This window comes from Pezoporus wallicus, unplaced genomic scaffold (assembly GCF_028554395.1).
Source record: "Pezoporus wallicus isolate ANWC-B61680 ecotype Strahan unplaced genomic scaffold, APGP_CSIRO_Pwel_v1 scaffold_6362, whole genome shotgun sequence".
NCBI classification, from domain to species: Eukaryota; Metazoa; Chordata; class Aves; order Psittaciformes; family Psittacidae; genus Pezoporus; species Pezoporus wallicus.
The window spans coordinates 8,080,003-8,106,898 of record NW_026637663.1 but is presented as its reverse complement, the minus strand read 5'-3'; the positions used below and the strand labels follow the sequence as shown (position 1 = coordinate 8,106,898).

General features: G+C 37.8%; 1 protein-coding gene across 3 annotated transcripts; it reads left to right on the top strand.

The window, feature by feature from the left end:
* The first annotated feature begins 148 nt into the window (after positions 1–148).
* Positions 149–25,695, top strand: COG2 (component of oligomeric golgi complex 2). Of its 3 annotated transcripts, XM_057407014.1 has the most exons (18): positions 149–326; positions 1,195–1,356; positions 2,194–2,259; positions 3,152–3,232; positions 3,864–3,967; positions 4,901–5,009; positions 6,728–6,907; positions 8,257–8,381; positions 9,655–9,781; positions 13,467–13,606; positions 16,895–16,956; positions 18,189–18,340; positions 19,536–19,736; positions 20,458–20,530; positions 21,502–21,644; positions 22,892–23,031; positions 23,515–23,695; positions 25,258–25,695. In XM_057407014.1, exons 1-18 carry the CDS (start codon positions 255–257, stop codon positions 25,357–25,359), a joined length of 2,220 nt encoding a protein of 739 aa, XP_057262997.1. In that variant the 5' UTR covers positions 149–254; the 3' UTR covers positions 25,360–25,695. The 3 variants fall into 3 exon arrangements, with proteins under 3 accessions (XP_057262997.1, XP_057262998.1, XP_057262999.1); XM_057407015.1 differs by lacking the exons at positions 149–326; positions 1,195–1,356 and having other exon boundaries at positions 2,202–2,291; XM_057407016.1 differs by lacking the exons at positions 149–326; positions 1,195–1,356 and having other exon boundaries at positions 2,247–2,279.
* The last annotated feature ends 1,201 nt before the right edge of the window (positions 25,696–26,896 follow it).

Sequence of the window (26,896 nt, the reverse complement as noted above, 5' to 3'; positions counted from 1 at the left end):
CAGTCCCTGATAGGAGCTCCTCTTCAACATCCTTGCAGCCCCCCACGCTCCTCCCCTGCCACCGCCCCTCCGAGAGTTGCGCCTGCAGGGCCGCATGGAGCCCTCCAGGGGGCGCTGCCGCGGCAGCTGGCGGCTTCTGTGCCTCTCTTGGCGCAGGCCGGGGCCTGCCCCCGGTGCCGTGCTGGCAGAGGGGGCGGTGCTGTGGCAGCCGCCAGTCTCGCCGCCGTGGTGGGGCTGCCGCGCCGGGCCTGGTCATGGAAGCGAAGAAGATGAACCTGCCGCGGGGCCCCGAGAACCTCTGCTTTGACAAGGACGAGTTCATGAAGGTGAGTGAGGGGTGCGGAAGGATACTGGGGGTCCAGGGCGCCGCGAGGGGCCTCCTGAGGAGGGAGGTGGCGGGTTACTTGCGGGGTGAGGGGGTCCGGAGCCTTGGTCGGGCACTTGTAACTCCACCACGGCTCTTTCCCTGGGTTGAGGCCCCTGGAGGATCGCTGTGTTAGTGAAGGGGGTCCGGGCCGTTTGCAAGGCCAGGCGGCTTGCACCTCTGCTTTTGCACCGAGCAGGGCTTGCCTCTGCGAGGTTGAACCGGAACCTGAGCGGAGGGGAGCCGAGGCGACGGGAGGGGAGGGGATGGGATGGGATGGGATGGGATGGGATGGGATGGGATGGGATGGGCGGGAGGAGAGGCCTGAGCGAAACGACACCTTGGGCGTTGCAGCCGGGTGGCCTCAGTGCCTCTGTGCCGGGCCGAGTGCTGCGGGTCATCTCCTGGGGCAAACCGCAGGCATGCTTCCTCCAAGTCAGCCTCTGCGTGCTTTGAAGCTAAGTTGCAGGTAGACTGATAGTCGGCATTCGGGCCTCATTGCTTGGAGAGTTTAAAAGTAGTTTTTAATACTGTATTCCAGTATGTGTTTGGGTTTTCTTTAAGAGCGTGCAAGGAATATACAGTCCTGTGTTTTGGAGAGCTAGTCTTTTAGGTACTGTGACCCACGACGTGTGCTTTTGGGGTAACAGACCAAGATTTTGAAACATTTAAAACTACTTTGTTAAGTAACCTTTTTGCCCCCCCCCCGAAGCTTTAGTTTGGTCAGCTCACTGGCATACGGAATACTTTTATTTTGGAGGTGGGGAGGGATGTGTTCCTGGTTTGAACTTTTTACTTGCATCCTCATCTCTTTCCTGATTCATTTACAGCCGGATTTTGATGTTGATCACTTTGTATCAGACTGCAGGAAGCGTGTGCAGTTGGAAGAGCTCAGAGAGGATCTGGAGCTCTATTACAAACTCCTTAAAACTGCTATGGTAGAACTCATAAATAAGGACTATGCAGATTTTGTTAATCTCTCAACAAATCTAGTAAGTCTTATTAAATTGTACTGTGTAGTTCAGACTTCATGTAGTTTAGTAAGATTTTTAGTTTTCATATGACAAGTATGTGGCTTTATTTTGGCACTGTCATCTTAAACTGTGACCCCTTCTGACTGCCAGAGAGAAACTGAAAGACAGATCCTGTAGAATTCAGGTACTGTACGGAATTGCTGTTGGTCTGTAGTAAATGTTTTAGATGAATGCTTTTTGTCTTGAAAAACTAATTCACTAGGAAGTTAGACTCCAGGCAACTTTTTTTTTTTCCTCAAACTGTCAGCAGTTGTAAAATTGAAGGAAATAAATCATTAAAACAGAGTAGCAATGATACAAATAAGGGCATTCTGAGGGATTCTTACAGAAGACTTTAAACTTACTATACAGTCAGTATATCTTTAAAAAAAAAACAACAAACAAAGCAAAACCCAAAACAAAACCAAAAACCCCATCAACATATTTGACTGAAAATTGTGATTATTTTCATATTAAAATGTCTTGCCCACTCTCTCTCCTGCTCTTTCATTCCAGTTCATCCAGGATTGAATTATACAGGTTCAAAGACTGAGATTTACCAATTTTTTTAATGGGAAGAAAAATTTCCATAGGTCAAGGATTATTTTTTTTTGGCTTTGCATGACAAGCAGTCTAATGTCTTTATGCCTGTATGTGGGGTAACATATTTTTGTATTGCATTTAAAACTGGAGACTATAAAGGGGTGGTATCTTTTGTCAGTTCTCTTTTAGTATCTGTGAAGTCATTTCTTTGTCTTTAATTCACATATGAGCTTATCAAAAATGTCATAAATATTTTTATTATAATTGCTTTAGGTTGGCATGGACAAGGCTCTTAATCAGCTTTCAGTACCCTTGGGACAGTTAAGGGAAGAAGTTATGGTATGCTCAAAACGATCATTGTACGCAGCTTGGTAAACTTCAGCTACTTTTCATATGTTGTACAGAATGTCTTTTACTTATGTCACTGATTATTAAAATAAACTTAAAAATTAATGACTTAGAATGGTAGTAGGAGAAGCATTGTGTTTTCAAGCAGTTGTAGTAGCACTAAATTTACATTTTCATGAAGATATAAAAGATTCCTTAAACATGATAAATGAATGAACTCTTGCAAGACAAGTCTATGGTGAAATATTGATTCTGTTTCAATATTTGAGTAACTTTTTAGTAGGTAGTAAATAACTCAGAAACAACACTGGCCCCTTAAGGACTTTTTTTCCTCAGAGCTGTGGTTTAACCATAGAAGATCACCCTCTTGAAGGTGGGTCTTATTCTCCCACGCTGGCTTGATCTTCAGCAGAGGGCAATTTTTGATCACCTTGGCAGCCAGTTTAGAGGGATGTTTGCTGCATAAATATGCCTTCAAAATATCACAGCCTTGATGTCTAAAATAGACAACAGGTTCAGTTACCATAGATAAATATTTATTATGTGAAAAATGCAACTTATGTCTGATTTCTGTCTTCAGTTTCAAGATATCATATTGGTTTTAACTGGCCGTTTCTGGGTGAAAGGTGATTTGTTCTCAGTAAGAACACTTCTAGTCAAAATGATGAAACTTCTAGTGGCAGTACTTAAGGAGCAGGTTATACTTTCAGTTATTTAGTCTTATTTCTGGCTTTTTCACATAGAGGGCAGTGGGTATACTGTAGCTTTTATCACTCCTATATTCCTAGTAATCCTTCTCCTGTTTTAAGTTAAGATTTTTGATTTAAGGTTTTTTTAAACCTTAAGTGGGAAGTGACCTTTACATAGTGACTTTCTCTCTCAGAGTCTTAAGTCTTGTGTCAGTGAAGGAATCCAGGCAGTAGATGACCGGATGACTAAACAAGAAGATATCAGAAGAAAAAAGGTATAACAGCTAAATTATTACTTTTAAAAGGTCCTCCTTAGGATGACTTTGGTTTTGCCACTAACCCGAAGAAAATTTAAAAAGTTCTAGGCTGTCTAGATGCACACTGTGTGGGATTTTGTACCTATAAAAACAGTTATTGACATTGTGGTTGGCAGACTATTTTTATTTTTTTTTTACACTATCTAATTGAGCAAAAATATTTTACTTTATTTGCCGAAACTATGCATTTTTTATTTGGTTGGCTTTTGTTTCTACTATAGTTGCTCATGTTTCTGTTTATAGTAGTGTATAAACTTGCTTATTATGAATGTCATTGCAATACGGTGGTTTAAATTTTTATATGGGGGACACTAACATTTGTCTTTCTGCTGAACTTGGAAAGATATCAGGGATAAGAACATCTGTTCTATGTCTATGACAAAAATGTGTCTGTGGGGTTTTATGGACTTACATGAGCAGTACTTCGGCTGATACATGGCTCTAGCATTAAGATGAAGGGAGAAAACTTACATCAGTAAAAAAAAAACAAAACAACAAACCTAAAAAGCTATCCAAAATATCTCCAGGGTCATTAGATAATGTAAATTGGGATTGGGTTCATCCATGAAAAAATTTTCTTTAATTGCAGATGTGTGTCCTGAGACTTATTCATGTTATTCAGTCTGTTGAGAAAATTGAGAAGATACTACATTCTCAAGGCAGTAAAGAATTGTCCTCATTAGAGGGAAACAGGTAAAAAATGCAATACTCAGTTTTGCTTATAATTGATGGGACTAACTTTATTTCATGGTATTACTGTAGATAAGTTTACAAGCATTAGGATATATATTCAGAAATGTAACTCTGATGGAATAAGTGAATGTTACTTCAGTAATTTTGGAGTTTGTCTTCTGTAAACTGGTCGGTCACACAACCTGTAACTCAGCCTCCAAAGTTCTGAATTGCAGTGCTTTCAGTAAATGTGCTATTTGAAGTTGCATGCAATAATATTTTTTTTCTTGGAAGTCACTAGTCCTGTCATGTCTGAAATGTTCTCTACACTACATTTTATTCCAATACCATTTTTAAGTAAAATGGGAATTAGCTTTTCCCTGCTAGTTTTCCCTGCTTTATATATAACCAAAAGGACTGCTGCAAGAATAGTCTAAGGCAGGCAAGCCACACATGTAAAACTTCTGGTACAAGGAGGGTTTGTGACAAATTCCAACAGACTCACAAGTTGTGTTTTTTAACAACTTCAGGGAAAGAAAGGTAGGACTGCTTCTTTAGAGATAGCTGTCACATAACAGAAAGGAGAAATAAATCTGGATGGTGAAGAGCATTTACTGCAGTTTCTGAGCTCTGTAAATCTGACTTTTCATGTGACCATGAACAGCACTGCCATATAGAAGACAGTACTTCATGCTGAGGCAAGATCTTATGTTCCTCTCACCTTTGGTTCACCTACTTCATATCTTGGTAGCCCCAAAACAACTCTAGTCATGTTGCCTGTTCCAGAGTATTATTACATGATTGCAGTAATTGTAGTAGTACCTATCAGGATTCCAAACATTTAGATGAAACCACAAAAACTGGGGGAGATTATTATCTATCTGCTGCAGATGAAACTGAGTTGATTTGAAAGAATCTGACTATGTATTCCATCTTGTATAATCTCTTTTCTAGCTCACTTTTAACAGGACAAGTTTTAGAGAGAATTGCCACAGAATTTAATCAACTACAATTTCATGCAGTACAAAGCAAAGGAATGCCCCTTTTGGACAAAGTAAGACCAGTAAGTATTGCATGGTAGTCAGCATTTGCAGGGTCAAGCGAAACCAATAAAACTCAAAGACAAATGCCTGTTTTCACAGTTTTGTTGAATTAATTTATGGGTAAAAATGTGTTTCAAGAGGTAAATTTTGTCAGTCAAGTAGAAGTATTGCTGCTTCTGAAGATCTAGACTTTGCTTCCTTACTTTAGAACAAATTACTTAAGAGTAGGAAATATAACAAGTTTTTTGTCAGCCTAATGTATCTTGCAGTTTGCCTGTTTGGTGATATTGAGGCTTAGTTCTAGAGACTGATGTTGGTTTTGTTAGCTGCAGTGTATAGACCAGAATATAAATGGAGTATTTCTGCAGAGTTGCTGTCTTGAGTATATTCAGGTTTGTCTTTTTGTGAAATTTATTGCCAAACTCTGGCTATTCAGCCTGGTACACTAATCTCTCTAATAGTCTGTTTGTCATAACTACTGTCACAGATGAATTGATGTTTTGTGGTTTTTTTCTTCTACCCATTCATTGGGAAGAGGGAATAAATGAAAACTTGTGCTGAAAGGTAGATATCATGGAGACGGGGTAATGCTTTTACTGGGTTAGCATGGAGTTGGCATTCTTGATTGCTTTAGGGCTAGTAAGGTAGTTCATAGTTCCATTTTTTCATTATATACACATGTCTGTTGGCAATATAAACATGTTTCAGCTCAAGACTTCCATGGTACCATGCTGATTCATGGACAGTTTACAAGGCCATTCTGGTCACCTTGTTATCAGACATGTTATCAGACACTTACAGGAATAAGTGCAAGCAGCAGAGTAGTATTCATGGTGAGAGAACCTTTGTTACTTTGTTGTGTGGCTTCCTTAATGGTGCTTGCCAGGACTTCTGTCCTGTACCTCGTGTTGCTAAGGTCATCAGATTGTAGGTTTCATGACTAGTCAGCAGTTGGGTTACTGACTTGGCATGTTTAGAACAAATTCTGTGGAATCGTTTTAGGATGGATGAACACAACAGCATGCAAAAGGGCAGAGAATAATTTTGACTGGTTAAATTGGTACTTCAACTGTAACTACTAATGTGCATTTCTGAACTTGTTTCAGATACAGAGTTGTAAGGACCATCTTGGGCTAGCAGTGTATCTGCAGGTAGGGTAGCAAGGATTCGGATCTAGTGGAAGAGATGTAGCAGGAGATCTGGAATAAGAGTCATCAAAAAGAATGTATGTTGACTGAAGCAGCTGTTTGGCAGAAGCCAGAAGGAATGTAATGATGTCATTTTTTTGGTACCAGTGTCACTCAATGTCTTTGGTTTGCAGTAATTTGACAAGTAGTGCTGGGAACACACTGTCAGGTTTTGCAGTGAGGGATAAATGCCACAGTTGTTATCCCAGTGACTTACTGTAAAACTGTTGTGTGTTATCACACATAGTGGTTCAGTTGAACAAGGAACATTTATCAAATTTTCAGGATAAAGGTGACTTTAGATAAGTTAACACATAATTTGCAACATACAGAGGAAAATACTTGCCTTTTAACCTTATTCTAATAAATACTCTGTTAAATAGTATCAGTAACCCACTGAGCTTGTGCTGATGTTCATTTCTTGCTAACAGTTAATAAAACTTGTGCACCTTTCAAATGAAAATAGCGAACTGAGGTATTTCTGAAAGAATATACTTCAGCAGTAATGACAAGGCTTTGTTTTTTATTACTATATTTGTTTCTCTTCATAGCGTATAGCTGGAATAACAGCTATGTTGCAGCAGTCTCTGGAAGGGCTGCTCTTGGAGGGCCTTCAGACTTCAAATGTTGACATAATACGTCACTGTCTTCGCACTTATGCAACAATTGACAAAACACGGGATGCAGAGGCTTTAGTTGGCCAAGTGCTTGTAAAACCTTATGTAGATGAGGTAAGATAAAAACATGAATCCTAAGAAAATTGTTTTGCAAACATGCTTATTTTTCCTGTTAAACTCCAGCTTTCATCATCAGTTTCAAAATGCCTTTGAGGAGAGAGCAGGAGAACTGAGCCCCAGCACAAAGTCTTTGTTGTTATTCTAGAAAAAAAGGATTCTCTTTCTTACCTGTGGAGGGTTATTTTGGGCCAAGGAGTCCAAAAAGCAAACCTTAAAACAAGCGTATGACTGCAGTAAAATCCAGTTTATTCTGGACCAGCGTCCATCTGTGGTAATTGGACCAGATCTGGGGCTTGCATTTCTCCATGGCTGGCTCAGTAGCAAGCAAATGCAGCAAAAATAGTTCTTAGTGCAATGTCCTTTTCTTCCCATTGTCTGAAGAAACAGTTTCTACATTTTCTAGCTGTTCCCTGTGACAAAACAGTATGTCTGATGCCACCTGAGCTGTATGTCGTTGTCAGTAGGATGTTTCTTTTCTGCTGCTGGGAATGAAACATTTAAAATTTTCCTGACTTTATTTTGTATGCATACAGATTTATAAAGCAAAACTAGCTCCTGGCTTTGGGTGGGAGAGGGAGTCAACTGATGGTTGTCCTCCCCTTAAGGACAAACTTCCTTTGGGTGCTTGCTAGTGCTGTAGCAACTGCTCTGGTGGGGGACAGTTCATCTTTCCCCTTCAGTTTTCTCAGTGCCTGTTCTTTCCCCACTTCTGCACCGTTCTGCTTCTTTATGTAGCAAGAGGCAAAAGTGTTCAGACAGGTAGAAGAATACTAAGAAATGTAAGCTATTGTTCTCTTTTTGTATTGTCTAACTATTGTCTGCCTTCTCTTCATGGCAGCAATTGTCTGTGTTCACTGGATATAGGGTACTGTCCAGGCAAACTACTTTGCTAGCTGCATGAAAGGCTTAGCATTTTCACAGAAGATTCTTAGCTATTGGCTTACCTGCATGTGGGACTGAACCATCAACATCTAAATTTAGAAGAGATTTATGACTTTGTTCTGAGATTCGATTAGCTTTTCCCAGCCATCCGTTTGATTTCACAGACTGCTTCAGGTGTCAGTGATATATGAAGTGGGTGGGGAGCCAGACTAGCATTTAAAAGTAAGAAACTCATTCCCATTTTTGCGGCCAATCTTCCCAGCTAGAGTGCTGCATTAAAGGAAGTAATAATTCAAGCTGGCAAGTTATACTTGGAAACTGTAATATAAAAAAGTAATATACTAACTATCCCAATGTTTGGCTTGCAGTGGTAGGAGTTTTGAAGGACTAGACTGTGAGTCTTGCATTACAGTATTTTGTATTCACTTTTCTGGCGTTTAACATTGAACTCTTCCTGGCAGGTGATTGTGGAACAGTACGTTCAATCTCATCCTAATGGCCTTCAGTCTGTGTACAATAGACTGTTGGAATTTGTTCCTCATCATTGCCGTCTCTTGCGTGAAGTAACAGGCGGAGCTATTTCAAGGTAACTATCTTGTGGTTTCTTTCGATTGCACTGAAGTTACAGCAAATATCATACACTTTCAAAATGCTGTGCATAATTAGCTTTGATGTAGAAGCCACCTGTCTGGCCTTTCCTAAAGATTCACAGTCAGGCTTGATTTCTGGTTCATATCTGTTTTTTTTCCAAAACAGAGCACTGAACAGACTTCCTGGGTGCTGTGGCCCAGACCTTCAGAGTGGGGAAAGAGAATCCTTTGTTTCAGTAGTAGAATTTAGTACTGTTCATAGTACAGTGTGTCAGATAGCTTGTTTTTAGAATCCATGAAATATGATTGTTCATTTCATTCAAGGAGAAGGGCATAATAAAGCTATTAAAAAATGTAAGTTCAAATATTACTGGGTTGTTAGTGCACATCAGAGAAGTGGGCATGGTCCCCAGAGGCTTGCTGGTTTTTTGCATGTACTAGAACTACAAGTTTAATTGATTTGTACTTTCAGTGTCTTTCTAAAAGTGCTTAATTCCTGTGCAATTAAATTGGCTGTTTTGAGGGCGAAATAATTCAGGTCTACTGAATTTTATCCATTTATTCATCTGTTTGCAGGCTTAATATAGTAGACTGCTGTAATTAGCAGAACTATGGATGTAGCCTTTAGGGACTGCAGAATTACTTTTTCTGATTAGTCATCCATTGCGGAGCTTTTTATGACTCCTAAGTTTTACTAACATTTCAATTCTTTTAATCCCTTAGCAAGTTATAATCTTTCTTCTTAATAATGGAATGTTTGTACTATGATGTACTGAACCGGAATTAAATGCTTGTATCTCTTCTGCTCTCAGTTTATAAATTTTTGTAAGCAAGGTAGCTTCTAATCTTCTGCTCTGAAGCACAATGTCATGTATAAATACAGAGTGGAACAATTATGAAGAACTTCTGCTTCTTTCCATTGCATTAGTTGCATTACTCTACTTGGTACCTCTTTGGAGTTGTTGAAATACACAAGTAAGAATAGGAGTTTTCAGCTGAAATGTAATCATCTTCTAGAACACACTTGCAAAATACATAACTGATAAGATTTTAAAGCACTTTGAGAGTTATAAAAAATACTTTTCATTTGCTGAGACTGTGGGATTGGATAGGAGACCTCAAAGGAAGAATAAGGGAATTAGCATACCTACATAGAAAAACTTAATCGCATCTCATCTAATGCAGTGCATGTCTTTTTAGTTAATCCTGCCTTCACAAATAAGGCTGATGGTAAAATATAACTGTGGAATAATTGCAATTTTATTTCAGTGAAAAAGCAGATATTGTTCCTGGATATGATTTCTTAGTGAATTCAGTGTGGCCAGAAATAGTACATGGTTTAGAAGAGAAATTACCATCACTATTTAACCCTGGAAACCCAGATGTGTTTCATGAGGTAATCATTTATTTTTTTTTTTTCATTTCTGATTCCTTTGGCATATACAAGACTTGAATGAGTTATGTTCTCTAGGGTTTTTTTTCCTTGCTGCTTTTGTGTAAATTCATGTTGTTGCAAGAGGTAATCTCAAATCACTTGATTTAATTTTCATAGGAATTAATTCTCCCCTCAAGTTTGCCAGGAAATCTCATACGGGAAGCCACTAATCATGTGAATTTGGTCATAGCATTTGTTTTAGGAGTAGGTGTTCCTTCTTAATTGTAGAATTGCAGCATAAGTGAAGGTGGGAGGGGACAACTCCAGTGTTCGCCCAAGAGTAGGACTTCTGTATAAAAAAGGCTTTAATGGTAGTGCAATACCTGAGTTACAACTTGCTTTCTACTGTGGTTGGCTAAAAAAATTTGTTTCACTTGCTTGTTTTAGTTTTGCTGTCTTTCAGTACTGCAGATTATGTTGTGATTAGAATCATGAATCGACTAATAGAAGCAAAAATATTTGAAGGCAGTATGATAAGGTTTAGAACATAAAAGATGTATTTTCTGTGGTATTGCAGTTAATTATGAAGCCTGGTTGCATTATAAAATGAATTTAAACTATTTGTCACTTTTATATTTTCATCATTGGCAGCGCTGTCCTGCCTCTAGAAGATCATCTTTTACTAGTGTTGAAACAGATTTCTTGGTCTGGTATGACAATTGGCTGTGGCACTACTTGATTAGTGTGTCACAAGCAGAAAATATGGGCTTTGTGATCTTCTTCATTTCCTGTCTGTATTTAACAGAATTGCTGAAATTTTTGATTTTTTGATTTTTTTAAACTTGCAGCTTGACTCATGATTACTGTGAAATTTTTCAAGATGGAGATGGCAGGCAATAAAAAGTAGTGTGAACAAAAGCACAGTAGGCGGCTCAGAACAGATGACTTAGAGAAATGTTAGATTGCTGGTGAAGGTGTCTAATGATTCTTCTTCCTGTGTTCATGCAAAACTGCTTTTACCTAAATAACTTGTATTTGTCTTGGAATTTAAGATCTTTTTCATACAGATATATGAATAATTGAAGGCAGGCAGATATGACAGTGAATGTTTGCAGGGCAGGCTCTGAATAAGAAGCAAATAAAATAGATGTTGAAGGAAGTTATGGTAATGATGTGCAAATGACACTGTAGTATGTTCCCCCTCCTGGTAAGAATACTATGTTTGCCATACAGTTTCAGTCACTCTTCAAGCTTTCACCTATAATGCCCTGAATGCTGCAAATTGTGACCTATGCCGGGCTTCTGTCGTCTCTGCTGTTTGGTTTACACAAGAATGTATTTTATCTGCAGAGGAGCTAGGTTTGTTGTTTTAAATGAATTCTTTTTAAAAGGTTGTCGTATTATACTGATACTGACCAGCAGTGACATTGTGTTTATTAAACAAACATAAAACCCCATCATCCCCACATGACTTTCAGGTAAACCATGTAGTAGGTCTAAAGTACTTTCCAAACTGCTTTTGACTACTTAAGTGACTCAGAATCTAAACCATTAAATTTTTTTACCTAAAAATCAATAAGAAGCTGACATGCCAAGTGTAAAAATTTCTGTCTGAAGACTGATAGTTCTGAAATAAGAGGGGGAAGATCAACCATTAAAATTGTTTCTGCACTGCTGATAAACCAAGTAATGCAACACAGATTTGAGACAGTAATCTTCTATCTGTGTTTTCTAGATTAATAGAAATTTAGAAAAGTGTATTTTTTTCCATATGTACGTATGTATAGGTTTAATGCTGAAAAGTTTGAATATGCGGTATTATCTTTTGGGAGGTTTTATACAGCTGGAGAAGAGAAAAATTATTTTTTAAATCCTGGAAGAATTGAACTGGCAGTGTAAGCATGAATGTTAAATCCATGCACCGTTTACTTATGTAGAGTTTTTCTTAAAACTGTTTCATGTTGTTGTGTCCTTATTTCTGAGTCAGATTTGTAGATTTACAGGGTATGTGAAAAGAGTACTTCTTTTATACCTAAACACTCATTTGACATTGTTTAAGTTTAGATTCCTCTGTTAGAAAATTGCTCCATTTTGTTTCTCACTTTAGCTTCTCTTGAAGTCAGCAATTCAGTCCTAAAAGCTGAAATGGGAATGAGTCCTACAGTTAGTTCTCTCTCTTGGATATAATGTTATCAGTAACTAGATAAATGTCTCTTGAGTTGTGTTCTATTTTGAACATGAATGTTAGATCTTAAGAGTTTTTTGGTTTATATCGCTGACTAATACTTATGGTAACAAAGCATTAACAGCTTATTTACCTTTTTACATTGCTTAGTTTAATAGAAAGGAAGCCTGAAAGGGTACTAATCTGTCATTCATTCTGGATTTAGCTCCCATGCCTTGTATGGTTCCATTGTGTTATAAATACAACCACTTCGGGAGAAAAGTCGTTACCTAAAAGCTTTTGTGTGCAATTTTCAGAATGCTGTCTTGACCCACCAAACTGTCTTTACACACTACAACTGCCATGTCACAAGAAAAATATGCTTAAATTATGCCTTTAACAAAGTTAGGAACTTGCTGGCATACGCAACATAAAAGCCCATGTCAGTACATGTCGTGTAGCCACAGGAGTTTCTGAGAGCAGACCCTGTAAGCAGCAATTCAGGAGCTTTTCCTAAGAATGTTCTGCTGCTTCGTAAGAAGCAAAGTCACAGCACTCATGTAGTGCTCTGGACTGTGGGAAAAGTCTTGCTGCCCTGTTGCTGCTTTTACTGCAGTGAAATCAGAAGCACCAGGATATTCAATCAGGCTTATTTCATTAATTCATAGTGGCTTACTGAGCATGTACCATAGGTTTTAGGGCTGCTTTGGTTTGGGTGTTTTTTAAAAGAAACTTGCACATAAGCCAAACTTTTTCATTGCACAGGTAGACTTTAGCTGTATTTTGATTCTAAATTGGTTTACACAGGCTTTGTGTTCTTGGCTTTCTGCTTTGTGTGTGACTTAATTTATTATTTCATTACTTTCAGGGTATTAGTAAGTTACTGTTTAGAGTAAGCCCACAGTGCCTTTGAGTATTAATATAATCTCTCTTTGCTTGCAACTGACTTAACACTGTAAACATCTTATTAGAAGTATACAGTGGATAAAGTTAGTTTATCTGAAATTGAAGTTCTTATGCAAATACTTGGTATTTGCAAAACATAGTTTTAGGCAAACAGGTCTAGAAATTCCTATAATACAGGTCCATATAACAAAAAAATAGGCTTTCATTCTCGTGTTTATATTTACTTTGGGATTCATTCCTGATTATTTGTTTGTTGTATGCCTGTTATCTCCTGAGACTGACTGTTCTTAGTACTGTGCAACACTGTTGTTCCACTCCAGTGACTAAGCTCAGAACTATTCATACATACCTTTGATCAGTTCTACTTGTTCAGGGTACTTGGACAATTTTATGCTTTTTAGAAGTGTCCTGCACTGGCTTTTCTTATCACAGAATAAGCACTACTAGTTAATCGGTTTTGTTTTCACTGCAATCCATGATTTTAGCCTAGCAAGATTAAGTAGTGGAGTTAGTGTCAGCCCATTCTGAAGTGTGATTATCTGTAAGTGTAATACAAGAGTTCTGCTGGATGAATAGTGACTTTCCTTGTCTGCTGGGACCTGGTATGTTATCAGAATGCTTGTTCTCCGCCTGCAGAAGTACACTACTAGTATGGATTTTGTACGGAAATTTGAACGACAGTGTGGCTCCCAGGCTAGTGTGAAACGGTTAAGAGCTCATCCATCTTACCACAGCTTTAATAACAAATGGAATTTGCCTGTGTATTTTCAGATAAGGTTAGTATGCAATTTTTTTTTTTTTCTCACTTTCAAAAGTAAAAGTCAGTCACAGCGAGATGATCTGGCTTAGGGTCAGATCTCATAGTTCAGAGTTTCCCTTGTCAGCAAATTGTAGAAGTCAGACTAAGAATTGAATTAGTCAAGTAACTGTTTTATACATCTTTTGGTAATTGAGCAAAATCACAGCCAGCTGCTCTTGAATATGTACTGCATTACACTGGTTTTGGTACATTACTCATAAGACATTCAGGAACAGATGTAGGTAAGTCTTGAAATCTTGTTTCAAATTCTTTTTCTCTAGTATCCCTGGAACTAAACTGTGTGTCGAAGAATGCTACTTGTGCAAATCCAGAGGAATACTTACTGTGAGGGAAGGAGTCTTTCTTCTTAGAAATAGAGAATTAAAGGACTTGATAACTTACAGCTTTTCCAGATCTAGAATGTTTCTGGCATTCTTTGTGTCTCACAGGATATACTCTGTGAAGTGCTGGGTCTTGCAACATGGCTTTCCCAAAGATTCCCCCTACTATTTCCTTTTCCTGAGCAGTTAAGTAATAAGTTTTAGGTTACTTTTCCAACAGGTCTGTTGTATCTGCAGCATTATCTTTTACAGATCTTGCAGCTAAAAGAGAGCAGAAAAACCCAAGAAAGCCCCATCTTAATTCAAGTAATGCTAGAATGTTAATGAACAGAATAGAACGTAAACCATATTTTTAGAAAGTGTAGTCTGCACATCTGCTTTATGGCTGGATACCAAGTCTCCAGGCAAGAAAGAGAACTATTGATGAAGTCTGCTATGACCTAAGTGTGCTGTGTGTGATCTCTCTTGGTCCAAAACCTTCTGAGGGTCTCTAAAGAAAGCGTAGAATTTCCAAAAGAGAGGGGAGAGAAACTGATGTATTTTTTAACCTGGCATTTTTTTATTGCATGACTTTGTAACTGGCAATAACAGGACAACCATAGCCACATTTATCCAGTATCTTTAATCCAGGATAGATTTGCATTATTGGTGAAAAATTTCATCCAGGAATCTTAGAAGTGCTGGAACTAGTATAAGTGACAGGAGCATGGGGCTACGAGCAGAGTTTTGGTGTTTTGTTGCGTTTTGTGAAATGTAAATGCAAAGTAGCCCCAGGCTCTGACATCCTGGTTTGATTTTTTGCTGGCACATTTGTTCCTTCAGCTGTGTAGTGAATTGATAGGAGGATCTGTGAACTCTGAGCGAAAAAAGGCTGATGTTCAACTCCAGTCAGTTTCTCCAAACCACTTAAATGTACAAATATTTGTGCTGGCCCACAGGAGCAGGCAGGTGTACTTACTACAGTAGCAGTGCTGAGTGCACAGACTAAAAATGTTGAACTGTAGCCATTATGAACCTTTTAACAGATGTATATTGTTAATAGGTGTGTGAGTCTGCCGTTTTTGTTTGAAATGTTTTGTTTGCAACTTTTCTGATAAGTGACCACTTGATCAAACTTTGATATTCTTGCTCATAAAATTTAAATGGACCTTCAGCATGTTCTTTCTGTTCAAAATGTTCTTCTCTATTAGGTATTTTGAGCTTTAACTGATGAAAAAAAACCGTAAAGATTAAAACAAAAATAAAATTCCTTTAATCCAGGATTACTGTAAATCTAGATAATTCACGATTTCAGTGAATGGTTGGATAACAGCAGCTGTTTTATCTTTCACCTGTTATTCCTATATATGGGAATAATCTGTTAACTTTTGAAAGTGCCCATGAATTCTTCAGTGCACAACTGTGAAAATAATGCAATCTATTAATAATATATATATCAAGGAAGCTTATTCTTTATGTCAATATCCTTAAGTCAGGATTTTATTTAAGTATTATTACCTGCCCATGGCAGTGGGGTTGGAATGAGATAATCTTTAAGGTCCCTTCCAACCCAAACCAGTCTATGATTCTGTTGTCTTACACTGGCATTTAGAGTTAAGATAGTTGGGATTTTTATTTTTTCAAGCATTTTTCTTTTTTCAGTTACAGAAATCACATGTAACAATCAGCTCTCAGTGAAGCCTTTACAAACGATCCTTTAAGGAACAGATAGATGTACAGGCGTTTCTTCTGTAGCAGTGCTGGCTCAAACAGCCCCAGTGACTCTTTCCCTTTCTATTCCTTAAATTACATCAGTAAAACTGAGTGTGGAACTGTGGTGAACGCCACATTGGGATTTTTTTTTCCTATGTAAGAAATATTCAGCAAAAATTATGTTGTTAAAAATACAATTCCATTCTCTAATCCATTTCACCATAAGACTTTAAGACACTGCTCTGTCAGTGGAAGTGGTGCATAGGCAGGAATGAGGTTTTGAAGCCATTTCACAACTATTTCTAAAGTAAGTTTGGTTGCTAAACATGCATTAGGAGTTTGAATAAGAAAAGCTAGGTGGGTCCCTGGTCTCATCTGGAAATGTCAGTTAAGAGGAACCCTAAAGTTTTGTAGGAAGTTTGATAGAAAGGCCTATGTGCACATAAAAGGGGTAATCAATGACAATAGAGCTTTCTGTAGGGGAGGTTAAAGTGATAGCTTTGTTTCAGCATTTAGAGGGAAAAGCTGGTTAAGGAATTTTCTGCAGCTCTTGCCTGACAGTTTTTAGATGAGGGAAATGCTGTGTTGTTTATCCAGTATGCTCAAACTAAGGGAAAGTGTCAAAAGTTTCAGTATTAACTTTGCTGTTGTACTAAAAAGCTGGGGAGGAAAGGTTTATTTTTTCTGCTGTTTTAAAGGGTGAATTTTTTACAAAGGAGGTGAAAGGTATCCTGTGAGGATCTATTGATTTTTGCCAGGTACAGAATTGTTTGCAGAACCTCATGCCACTCTTCATTAACAAACATGTAGAAAGCTGAAGCCTCTGATGTCATGTGACATATCTGAAGGTCAGCTAAAGCAAGTGTGAGATAATTTGTTCACTTTTAGTTTAAAAACAGAAACAGAACAAAAAAAAACTTCAGTTCCCAGAAAAGCTGAAGATTTGTCACACTGTGAGCGATCATTTTGTTAATGTTTGCGATTGTGACCTTGATAATTTCCCAAAGTATCAGCTTCATATCTGCCTGTGAAATGTTAAAGGCTCATTTTCAAGTGTTTGAATGTCGGTCTCATTTATATCCGAAATCATGCTGGGAAAAAATAACCATAGATGTAAAATCTGTCCACTGATAACACATTGAAATAATACTGAAATAAACACTGAAAAAATGTTTAGGAGTCAATTTAAGCAATTGTTGAATTGTAATATTCAAAACCTTTCTGTCTCTCAGATTCAGAGAAATAGCAGGGGCCTTAGAAGAAGCACTTTCAGATACACTAGAGGAAGCACCAGGTAAACTTGCAATAATAGTTTATTGTGAAGGAAATGGTGATATAACTAACAGTGGCTACTGTCTGTCGATTAAGTAGTGATATGCATCTAGTGGATTTACATGAGATTTCTGTTTTCTGATGAATGTATTAAACAGTTCATAGAGAACTGTTTGATTTTTATAGAGAAGGCAATGTGAGAGTATTGTGCTGTTTGTGATAACTTCCTAAAAATACCCCTTTTGGCAGTAGCCCTTCACATATTTGTGTAACTATCCCCTCAGTGCAAGAAGGAAGCAAACTGGCGTTTGGTGCCCTCTAAGTGACAACCAAAAGTCTGTGCCGTGTTACTGTGGAATATTTTTCTTATTTATTTTAAGACGGTGTAGAGGTGAAACTGGTTATCTGTTGGCAGCATATGCAACATTATAGGCTTGCTCTGGTTTCTCATATTGGTGTCTGCTCCAAAAATATACATTGATTTATGAGCAGATGAGGAGATACACACAGGAAGGATTACAGTGGAAGAGAAAGTATGGTCTATTCATTAGAAGTATACTGTAATCAGAAAAGCTTACTTTAGTTAACAGAGTAAATACTCATGAAGAAGGCAGCTAAGAGTCACATAAATGTATCTATGTGTATACACACGTATGCTCTCTGAAGAGGGAAAGGAGAAATAAATCCTAATGGAGATTAAATGCATAAATCCTGCCACTTCAAGGCATTTACCTGGAGCTTGCAGACACATTTATGTCTCTAATTGTATGCTATAAAATGTTAGTGCATGAACTACTTTTAAAATACTTGGTTTAAATATGGATATTCCTACTGTGTTTTAAGGAAATATTTCTATCTCAGATAAAACTGTGATAGGAGCAGTGGTTTAGTGCTGAGGGAGTATTTCTGTTATGGCTGGAAAGCATGTCTAATCATAAGACAGCCAAAAATTATCTTGGGATTGTTACCTCCTAAAATAGATTATTTGGCTAAGCTGTTCCTGCCTTTGTTGCAGGCAAATTCTCATTTGTTGCTTTTGCAACAGTGAAACTTAGTGAAATTTGAAATCTAAAGTAATGAAGAGCTAATATTTTATGACTGTTTTAGACGGTGCTTAATAAATCCTCTTTGTGTCTTTTTGTAAGGCTTTTTTTTTTACCTTTTTTTTTTTTAATCTCGTAAAAACAGTGTAATTGTATTATCCATCTTTTAAGCATGTGCTTAGGAACTTGATCCTTGTGTGATTGTTTCTAGATGGCAGCTCATACTGTCTTTTGGCCACCCATATGGTCTGGACAAGTCTTCTGAAGTGCTGGTCAGATCAAATGTTTTTGCCATTATTAGCACACCGCCTGTGGAAACTCAGTCTTCAGATTTTGGCACGCTACTCTGTGTTCATTGGTGAGGTAAGAGAACAGCATGCTTGTGCTTTTGGTAATTGGGTATGTCCATCAAGAGACCTTTTGAAACAGAGTGTGTGGCCTCTTTTTAAGCGCTTTTTCCCAGAACTTAACATTCTTTAAGAAGAACACTTTTGGCCCGATAATGAGTTTGTTTTATAAAAAGCACTACTACAAAACATGTTATTAACCACAGAAATGAGTGTTGCTGCGGTGTTACTGTCTGAAGGTTATCAAGGCTGTATTTCCATGTATGCTTGAGGCCGCCTCTGCCACTGAAAAAAGTAGCCACAATCTTGGTTTTGTTCTTTTTGTGTGTTTACTCATTGATACAATGAAGAGGTTGTGAAACAGCCAGGTGAAAGCTTAACCCTGACAATAAAAAGGGCTAAATTAATCTAGGTCAGTTGCTTAGCATTGAGATTGTAAAACCCGAAGTTTTATGGGCAACTGACTCGACATCAATGATTCCCTGCTTCTGAGCAAGAGAGTTATGCTTTGCCCTTCTACTCCCTGCTCCCAGCTGTACAAGCATGCCTTTGTCTCTTATGTCATAGAAAGACAGCATGATAGAATAGTTGTGATTTAAAGGGACTTCTGGAGGTCATTTGGTACAAATTCCTGCTCAAAACAGGGACATCTTAAGTAAGGTTGTTCAGACCAAGCTTTTTGAAGTTGAATTTTAAGTATATCCAAAGATGCTGATTTCATGCATCTGGGAACCTTGGTCGAATGACTGACCACTTTTTCTTCATATTTGGTCAGAATTTATCCTTGCTACAGTCTCTATCTAGTGCTTCTTACTCTAACACTGTACCTCAAGGAAAAGTTTGAGTCCATCTTATCTTCATATGCCCCTTAGGTAGCTGAAGACAGCAGTGAGATCTTCCTTTATCCTTTTCTTGTGACTCAGTTCTCTCAGCTAAATTGACTCATGAACAGTGCTGATAAGTACCAGAGTTAAAACAGAGCAGTTGAATGAAGTATGTGTTTGACAGATTTGCTCAAAATCATCTAACTCTATAGTGCACCAGAAACTGTTTTCAAAATAAATTTTATAACATATTTTAGGAATGCTAATATGCTTTGTACGTGTGCCATTCTCATGCTGAGAATGTTATACATCCTTTACTGTTTCTCTTTGTCCAGCTTTAACTGCCTTCACTATTGCTAGGGTTCATATCTCAATTTGATGTTTCAGGTTTCTGTAAGGCCTATTTCCAGTGAGAACACAAAGGAAAGCAAAAAATCTGTGTTAGCCGGTAAAAAGGAATCTTCTGTAAGCCTCAACCCTAGTGAGGAACAAGGGAACGGGTCTTCTCCAGAAAGTCAGCCATTGCCTTCTATATCTAGTACTCAGTTGGTACATGTGGCTGCAGATCTGGACAGACTTCAGGATCAGGTTTGTGCTTGTGACTTTACTTACAAAAGAGACTTTGTTATCTGTGTATTCTTATTGTTTAGCATCTTGTTAAGGACATGAAATAGTTTAAAATAATGTACAGCTTTTTTTTTAATCTTATATGCTAATACTGGAGTAGTCTAATGTAGAAAATATCCCCTGAAATAAATGGTCTACATTGTGTTTATTTGCAATAGCAGATTACAGAAAAATTACTTTGGTTATTTAAACTCTTTATGAATAGCTGCTGGACTTAACAGCTAGCTAGAACAGTATGTTTCTGGTCATTTTTGGTGGAAAGTGTCACTGTGCCAGAGTCTTACCTTTACTAGTAAAATCTCTGTTGCAACTTGGAGTGTGGTGCAATATTCAGCTTTAATATTATGCTCTCTTTTAAATATTTACAGGTTTTAATCTTTGAGATTGAAAAAAGTTTTATCATCGTGATTGTACTTTACTTATAGTCCAGAATTTTGAAGAGAGATGTATGGCATTAATTTTCTTCTAGTAGGGATGACTTCTGTGTATTTTTGGTCAATAAGGCTGAAATTTCTGTAATTTGTGAAGTATTTTTGTAGTACTGGTTTCCCATAAATGCAGTAAAAATATAGAAAAGAAGGTGTCTTTTGATGCACTGGAGGCATAGAACGTAGGGAAAGTAATGAAAATATGTTTATAACATGACTGTATCTATTTGGTTTGGGTTTTGTTTTTTCTTTAGATTCCTGACATCTTAGAAATGGTTAAACCAAAACTTGAAATGATTGGCTTCAAGAATATGTCCTGTATTGCAGGTAAAGCTGAGAGGCTGAATTCAGTCTCCGTCCCCTTTCTCCCAAATCCACTCTGCCAGCCGAACAGAATCAGCTTTTACATACAGTGTCATTATTTACAGTGAAAAAATGGAAAATACTATTGGTTTTATTACTTAGAAGAAGCTTGCTTTAGGTTTAACTTGTTAAATAGAAGCTTTCTTGCCAGGCAAGGTTGGACAGAGTTTTGAGCAACCTGGTCTAGTGGAAGGTGCCCCTTCCCATGGCAGGCGAGTTGGGACTAGGTGGCCTTTAAGGTCCCTTCCAACCCAAACCGTCCTATGATTCTGTGATCTTGAACTGACATTTTGAGTCTGGAAAATGTTTGATTAAAATTGAGAGTTTGAAGTGCCTTGGTTTTTTTTTTTTTGTTTTTTTTTTTTTTTAATGGGAAGCATGCAGCCTGATTTCAATTTAGTAATTAAAGCCAAGCATGTAGCTGGTTGAGTGAGCTGTTCCCTGACAGAAATTCTGTGCCGTGAATTCCACTTAGTTCTCTAAATTGGAATTATTGGTAGATGTCCAAGTCCATAAGAGAGGTAGGAGCTTGTGCATGTCCCCCACTCAGTAGACGGCCTGTTGTCCATCACAGCTTTGAGTACGCTTGCAGTCATTCCATAGGGAATTTGGATACTGTTAGCAAGAATTCCACAACCACAGTTTCCATGGTAGGTTGGAGCTTTTTGATTCAAGGTCCTTGCTGCATTGGTACTAAAAAAAAAAATGGCAAGCCTGGACAATGTTACTTTTTCCTTCCCTCCATCTGTTTTTGTGACTAAAGAATGGTTGATGTTTTATAAATGGCTGGTGTGTATTTATGAAGCATTCTGTATTTGACACCAGCAGCCATCTAGGATAATGAGTGAAATTGGGATGATAGTGGGGTTCACATAATTTATGTTGTGATCGGGCAGGGTAGCTCAGTTTAAACTTTAGCATTTTTACTTCAATAGGAGCCTTGGAAGACTCAAAAACTTCCTTATCAGCCTGTGTGCCTACCTTGAATAACAGGATTATCCAGGATCTCAGTGAGTCCTCCTTTGCTTACCTGAAGAGTGCACTGGAAGTTCCAAGGTTATATAGGAGAACCAATAAGGTCAGTGCTAGTTGCAGATACAAAAAAAGTCTTGGAAAGGCCAATGCTAAGAATGTTAACCAGGCAGTACATTTATGAGTTCTTCAGGCATGTTCATATCTTCTTGACAGTCAAGAGCCCTATTTAATACCTTGAGATAATTTAGTGATTTACTGGTTTACTTCATTGCAAAGGGAAAAAAATGGTATTTTCAAAATTTTTGGTAGGGTAACAATGAGGGAAGGGCAAGGAGTAGAACTGTTCATCTGCAAGAGTGGCAGGCTTCTTTTGTCTATGTCAAGAAACTTCTTCCCAGTGAGCTAGCTGCCTGGATTTGATTCAACAAGTATCTTGCACAGAAAGAGCAAGATGAGAATAGCTAAAAAGAGTAATTTTTTGAGAAACTAAACAAATAATGTTGAAATATGGTACCAAAACCAATTGTCTGATCTTGGCTCTTTTTGATACTGACTTGCCTTTGCCAGTCTGTCTGCACAGTCATGTTGGTAGTTAGCTTGTTGCCATCCAGGCAATAGAGAGAAATTTGATTACCAGGAGCCACAGAGTACTACACCCTTGCCTGATTTGAACACACAAATTCTAAGATTTGCAACTCTTAAGAGCTTAATGATGTATTTCAGGTGTTAGAGATTTTGTGTACCTTGGGTGTGTTCTGTTGCTTTGCAGTGCATGAAGTTCACCCAAGCTATGTGTGGATCATCCATGGAGAGGTGAAGCATTCTGCAAACAAAATTAGAAGAGAAGATAGGGGATACTAGTTATCCCAAAAGCATTCCTCTGGAAAATATACTGAGGGAGCAGGATGGCATAAGAACAGAATAAAAAATGTTTTCTGTTTAGTGAATTGTATCATGAAATAGTAGGTATTTTCACATAGATATAATAGTCTATAGTGGACACTGAGTCTGTTCAGTTTTCTCTGAAATAGGTGTGATCAGAAAGGGCATTTAGGATCATGCCCTAATAACAGGAGTGGCTAGCTAGCACATGGATCTCTCTAAAAGCTCTGGTAATTTTGAACACTGTTCTATATTATATCACACTGTATAACACTACTAAATGATTTTGTGATGGTGTCTTTCCTGTGTATAATGACCTCTTCTTTAATTTATTGTGAATGAAGTGCATATCTCTTTGCTTAGGTGCAGGCTTAGGATTTTATATATGTGCTGGAATTTGATGTTGATGCTTTCAGTAAGTAAATTACTGGTTCTTTTTCCCCACCTTGTTTCCCTGTCATCTACCAGGAGGTGCCAACTAAAGCTTCACCTTATGTTGACAGTGCTCTTAAGCCCTTCTTCCGACTGCAGAATGAATACAAAGGTACATTGAAGCAGCCCATGATTCATCAATGGCTGGAAAGCGCCCTCTCTGAAAGCACACAAAAGTAAGAGGAACCATGCAGAACATTGTTGGTATTAATTGAAAACTCCAGTGTTCATTGAATGGGCACAGGAAGAGTACCTAAAGCACTATGAATTAACTGCAAAGAAAACAAGAATGTACTGTCTTTTGGCAGGGTGTATTTCTTCAGATATACTCTGGTGTCGCTTATTCAGCAGATGAAAAGCGGGATGGATACCCGACTTCTGCTCAGAGCTGTGCATAGGGCTTTTGAAAAATTGTTTAGCTCTAGTAATGCAACAGTGAACTAAAAATTTGCATTTTGTTTCAGAATTGATGTAAGACCTTAACCTCGTTATTTTCAGGGAACAGTGGGTGAATTTTCAAGAATCTGAGTTCTACTTTGTTTTGGCTTTTGAAATGTATATAATGATTTCTCAGGGTCAGTGATGAACTAATGTGTATGAAGTAGGCTTTTCTGTAAAAGTGAATTTTTTTTCTTTCTCATTTATCTTCCTTAATTTAGGTATTATGAAACTGTATCTGATGTGCTAAGTTCTGTTAAGAAAATGGAAGAGAGCCTAAAAAGATTGAAGCAAGCCAGAAGAACTGTAACTTCAAACCCTGTTGGTACAAATGGAGGCATGAGTGATGACAACAAAATCCGACTGCAGCTGGCCCTAGATGTTGAATATTATGGAGAACAAGTAAGTTATGAGAAACAAGTTTATTTATTATTGTTACTAGTTTTGGAAGGGTGTGAGAGGAAAGAGAAGCTTGACTTAGTTTTTTGGCCTTGAAAGCTTTGTCATGGGGGGGGGGGTGGTGTGTGCTTTCTTTTTTTCACATCTGTATCATGCAAGTGACTTGAGACTTTGGTGATTGTAGATACCGCTTGAGCAATGCATGCTTTCCTGTCCTTTCTTATACAAATGCAAAACTTGTGCTTAGTGCTCGGAAGCACAAAATAAAACACACTGTATGGACAGATCAGAGGGCAGGGACCTTCCTTAGCTCTGATCATCTTTATGGCCCTGCTTTTGTTTGCCTTCTCTCTGGATATTTCCAACCTTGACTTACTGCATAGTAAAGGGTCTATTCCCAAGAGCTTTAAAGATGTTAGCCTTATTTGTTGTTCTTAGTAGCTGTAAGTTCCTTTCAACGCCAAATACAAAACCTTAAATAACAAAATAAATAAGAGAAGTAAATGTTCCAGGAAATATGTGCAGTAACTACATGAAATTGTTTAAGAATACTGTTTTGTACTAATTTATTTCTGAGAATTATATACAGAAATAAACAACATTCCAAGTGCAAGTCTGTATCATTAGCTGCCAAGCAGTCTTGTTTGTGAGCAGATTTTGTTGATGTATTATAACAGGTAGATAAAGTCTGCCTGTGTGTTAACAGATGCTTTTCACATATTTGGGACTTAAAGGAAGGAGATTTGGGTGCCAGTATGGAAATCTTACTTATTATTTGGCAGGTTTTTGCTGGAGTGGGCTTTTGTTCTTTTATTCCCATTATGTGCACTAACATCACTGCAAAGGGAATTTAAGCTGAACTGGGGTAGATTATTCATGATCACTTAGGAGCTGTTTTGGTACATGTGAACATTCCAAAGAGTTAGTTCCAGCAGCAAGCACCTTTTTCAGAATCATTTCATTATGGTTTTGTTATGGATCCAGGTTTTCCTTTTTCATTGCATGCTTAGTTTTCTCATGGCCATATTTTCCTAATTGTCAGAGCAATAGATTTCCTGAGTAAGGAATGACTCACAGCAACCTCTCTATTTGTAGAGTTGTTCTCATTCCCCAGGAAGTTGAAGGCTAGAACCATAGGCTCTTGCAGCTTTCATCACCATGCTGTTGGCTGTTCCCGGATATATTCATGTTTATCTTTAAAATTTTCCCCAGAAACCTTATCTGAGGTTTGAGAAAATTTCGGTTGAAATCAATGCATTAAAAACAAACTTAGAGCCAAGTTTCTCTTTCCGACTGTTTCACTGGACAACTTCCAGCTGGATATAGTTACAGCTTGCCTAGATGATGGTTAAATATTTCCTTGCAAGACACTACATTAGCTGTAAAGACTTAAGTGAGCAAAGTTGGCTACAAATATCTTTTTATAGCCTGCACTGTATGCACTTGTGAGTTTTTGCCACATATCAATGCAGGACAAATCATGTGTTTTGCTAAATGTTTTAAGTAGAATAATTAGTGAGCTTTTGATGTTTTAAAGAAAATAAATGTATGTTCTGTGTTTTCAGATACGAAAGATGGGACTGGAAACAAGCAATCTAAAAAGCTTTTCAGCACTTACAGAGCTGGTTCTAACTGCCAGGGATCAGGCTACAGCGGAACAATCCTAGATACTTTTGAAAACATGTGACTGAAGATAAACAGTGTCCCTAAAAGAAAGAGAATTTAACTCTTCTTTATTTTACCAAATAAAGTAGCAATGAAGTGCTTCCTAATGTATCTCAAGCAGCCAGTCTGCATATCTACTTTCAAGATAGGCTTGTTTCACCAAGACTGAGCATTTACCAGAGTTTTCCATCATATGGAAAGCAGTCAGAAGTTCTGAACTTTCTACTGTAGAATAAAAGTGGAAGAAAATGTGTTTTTTTTATTTTTGTTGTACATCTTAAAATGTAGAAGAATGAACTTATATGATGAAAATAATATGTAATAAATTGTCTTCCTAACTTCTGGTGTCCCATATATTTTTAATTCAAATGGATTCATTGATGGCTGTCAAAACCTTTCAAAGGACTTTATTCTAGCTCTTCTGGAATAAAGAAAATGCTTACAGGAATAAGAATCTGCTGTTTATTGTTACTGCTTTGCACTTACCTGCTTTCCCTCATTGTAGGATATGCTTGGCTCTTGATTGAGGTTTGAGTGGTTTCATTTTACTGTTTTTTTTATTTATTTATTTTTTTTTTTTTACTTATTCTATTTTTTGGGGTTGGGATGGAAGGTGTCTGTTGGAATTTGGCAATTTTTTTTTCTTGAATACATGTTGAATTCTTGTAATTTCAAACCTAGTTACAAAGATTTGAGCCTAGAGTGATTTGTGTGCAGACATCTTTTACATGTGAGGGACAGGTAACACAGTGGGGGACAGTAGGAGATGAATTTGAGGCTTTCAAATGAGAGAACGCCTTGTGTAAGTGAAATAAGGTTGTGTTTGTGTTTTGGGGGTTCTGCTTTTTTTTCTTACCCTGTGAAGATCTGTCACTGGAATTCTAGTTCATGTTTATTAATTAAAAATACCCATCTCTTCCTAAAGTATTTAGAGAGCTTGGGTCTTAATGGGGGAGCCGAAGACAGCACAAGTCTTTGAAGTACAGAGATACAGAGTCTGTAGTTCATGGCTATTCTGTATCATTGAAGTTGTAGGGAGCACACCTTTCATGGCATTAAGGCTTTTTATTCCTCACTATTGACGAACTGGTCATATTCTAGTTGAGAAGACACACCTGTGTGATCACTGTGCTTTTGAAGTGATTAGGATAGGTGATTATTAGGACTTTTATAATTTTATGAAGGGGGACAGTGGGGAAAATACTGCTGCTTAAAATTATGTTGATTCTTCTTGGATTCTACCTGGGTAATGGAGAGCAGGATTTGGCTCTCCTAGTTAGCTTACGTCTCTCTTCATGGCAACATACACAACCGAGAGAGCATCCAGATTCATTGCTGAAGAAAGCAAAGTGAGCCAGCTGGCCAGATAGCACATCCTTTTGTTTCATTCAGTGATGTGGAGATCTTCAGCCAGCCAAGGGCTTAGGTAGACACTACTGAGTGCGCCTAATTCTTACTACTTATGAAGAAGAAATTTTTTGTCTGTGTTCTATTTTTAACAGGCTTTCAACTGGTGAACCTAGAAAGCTTGATCTCCCT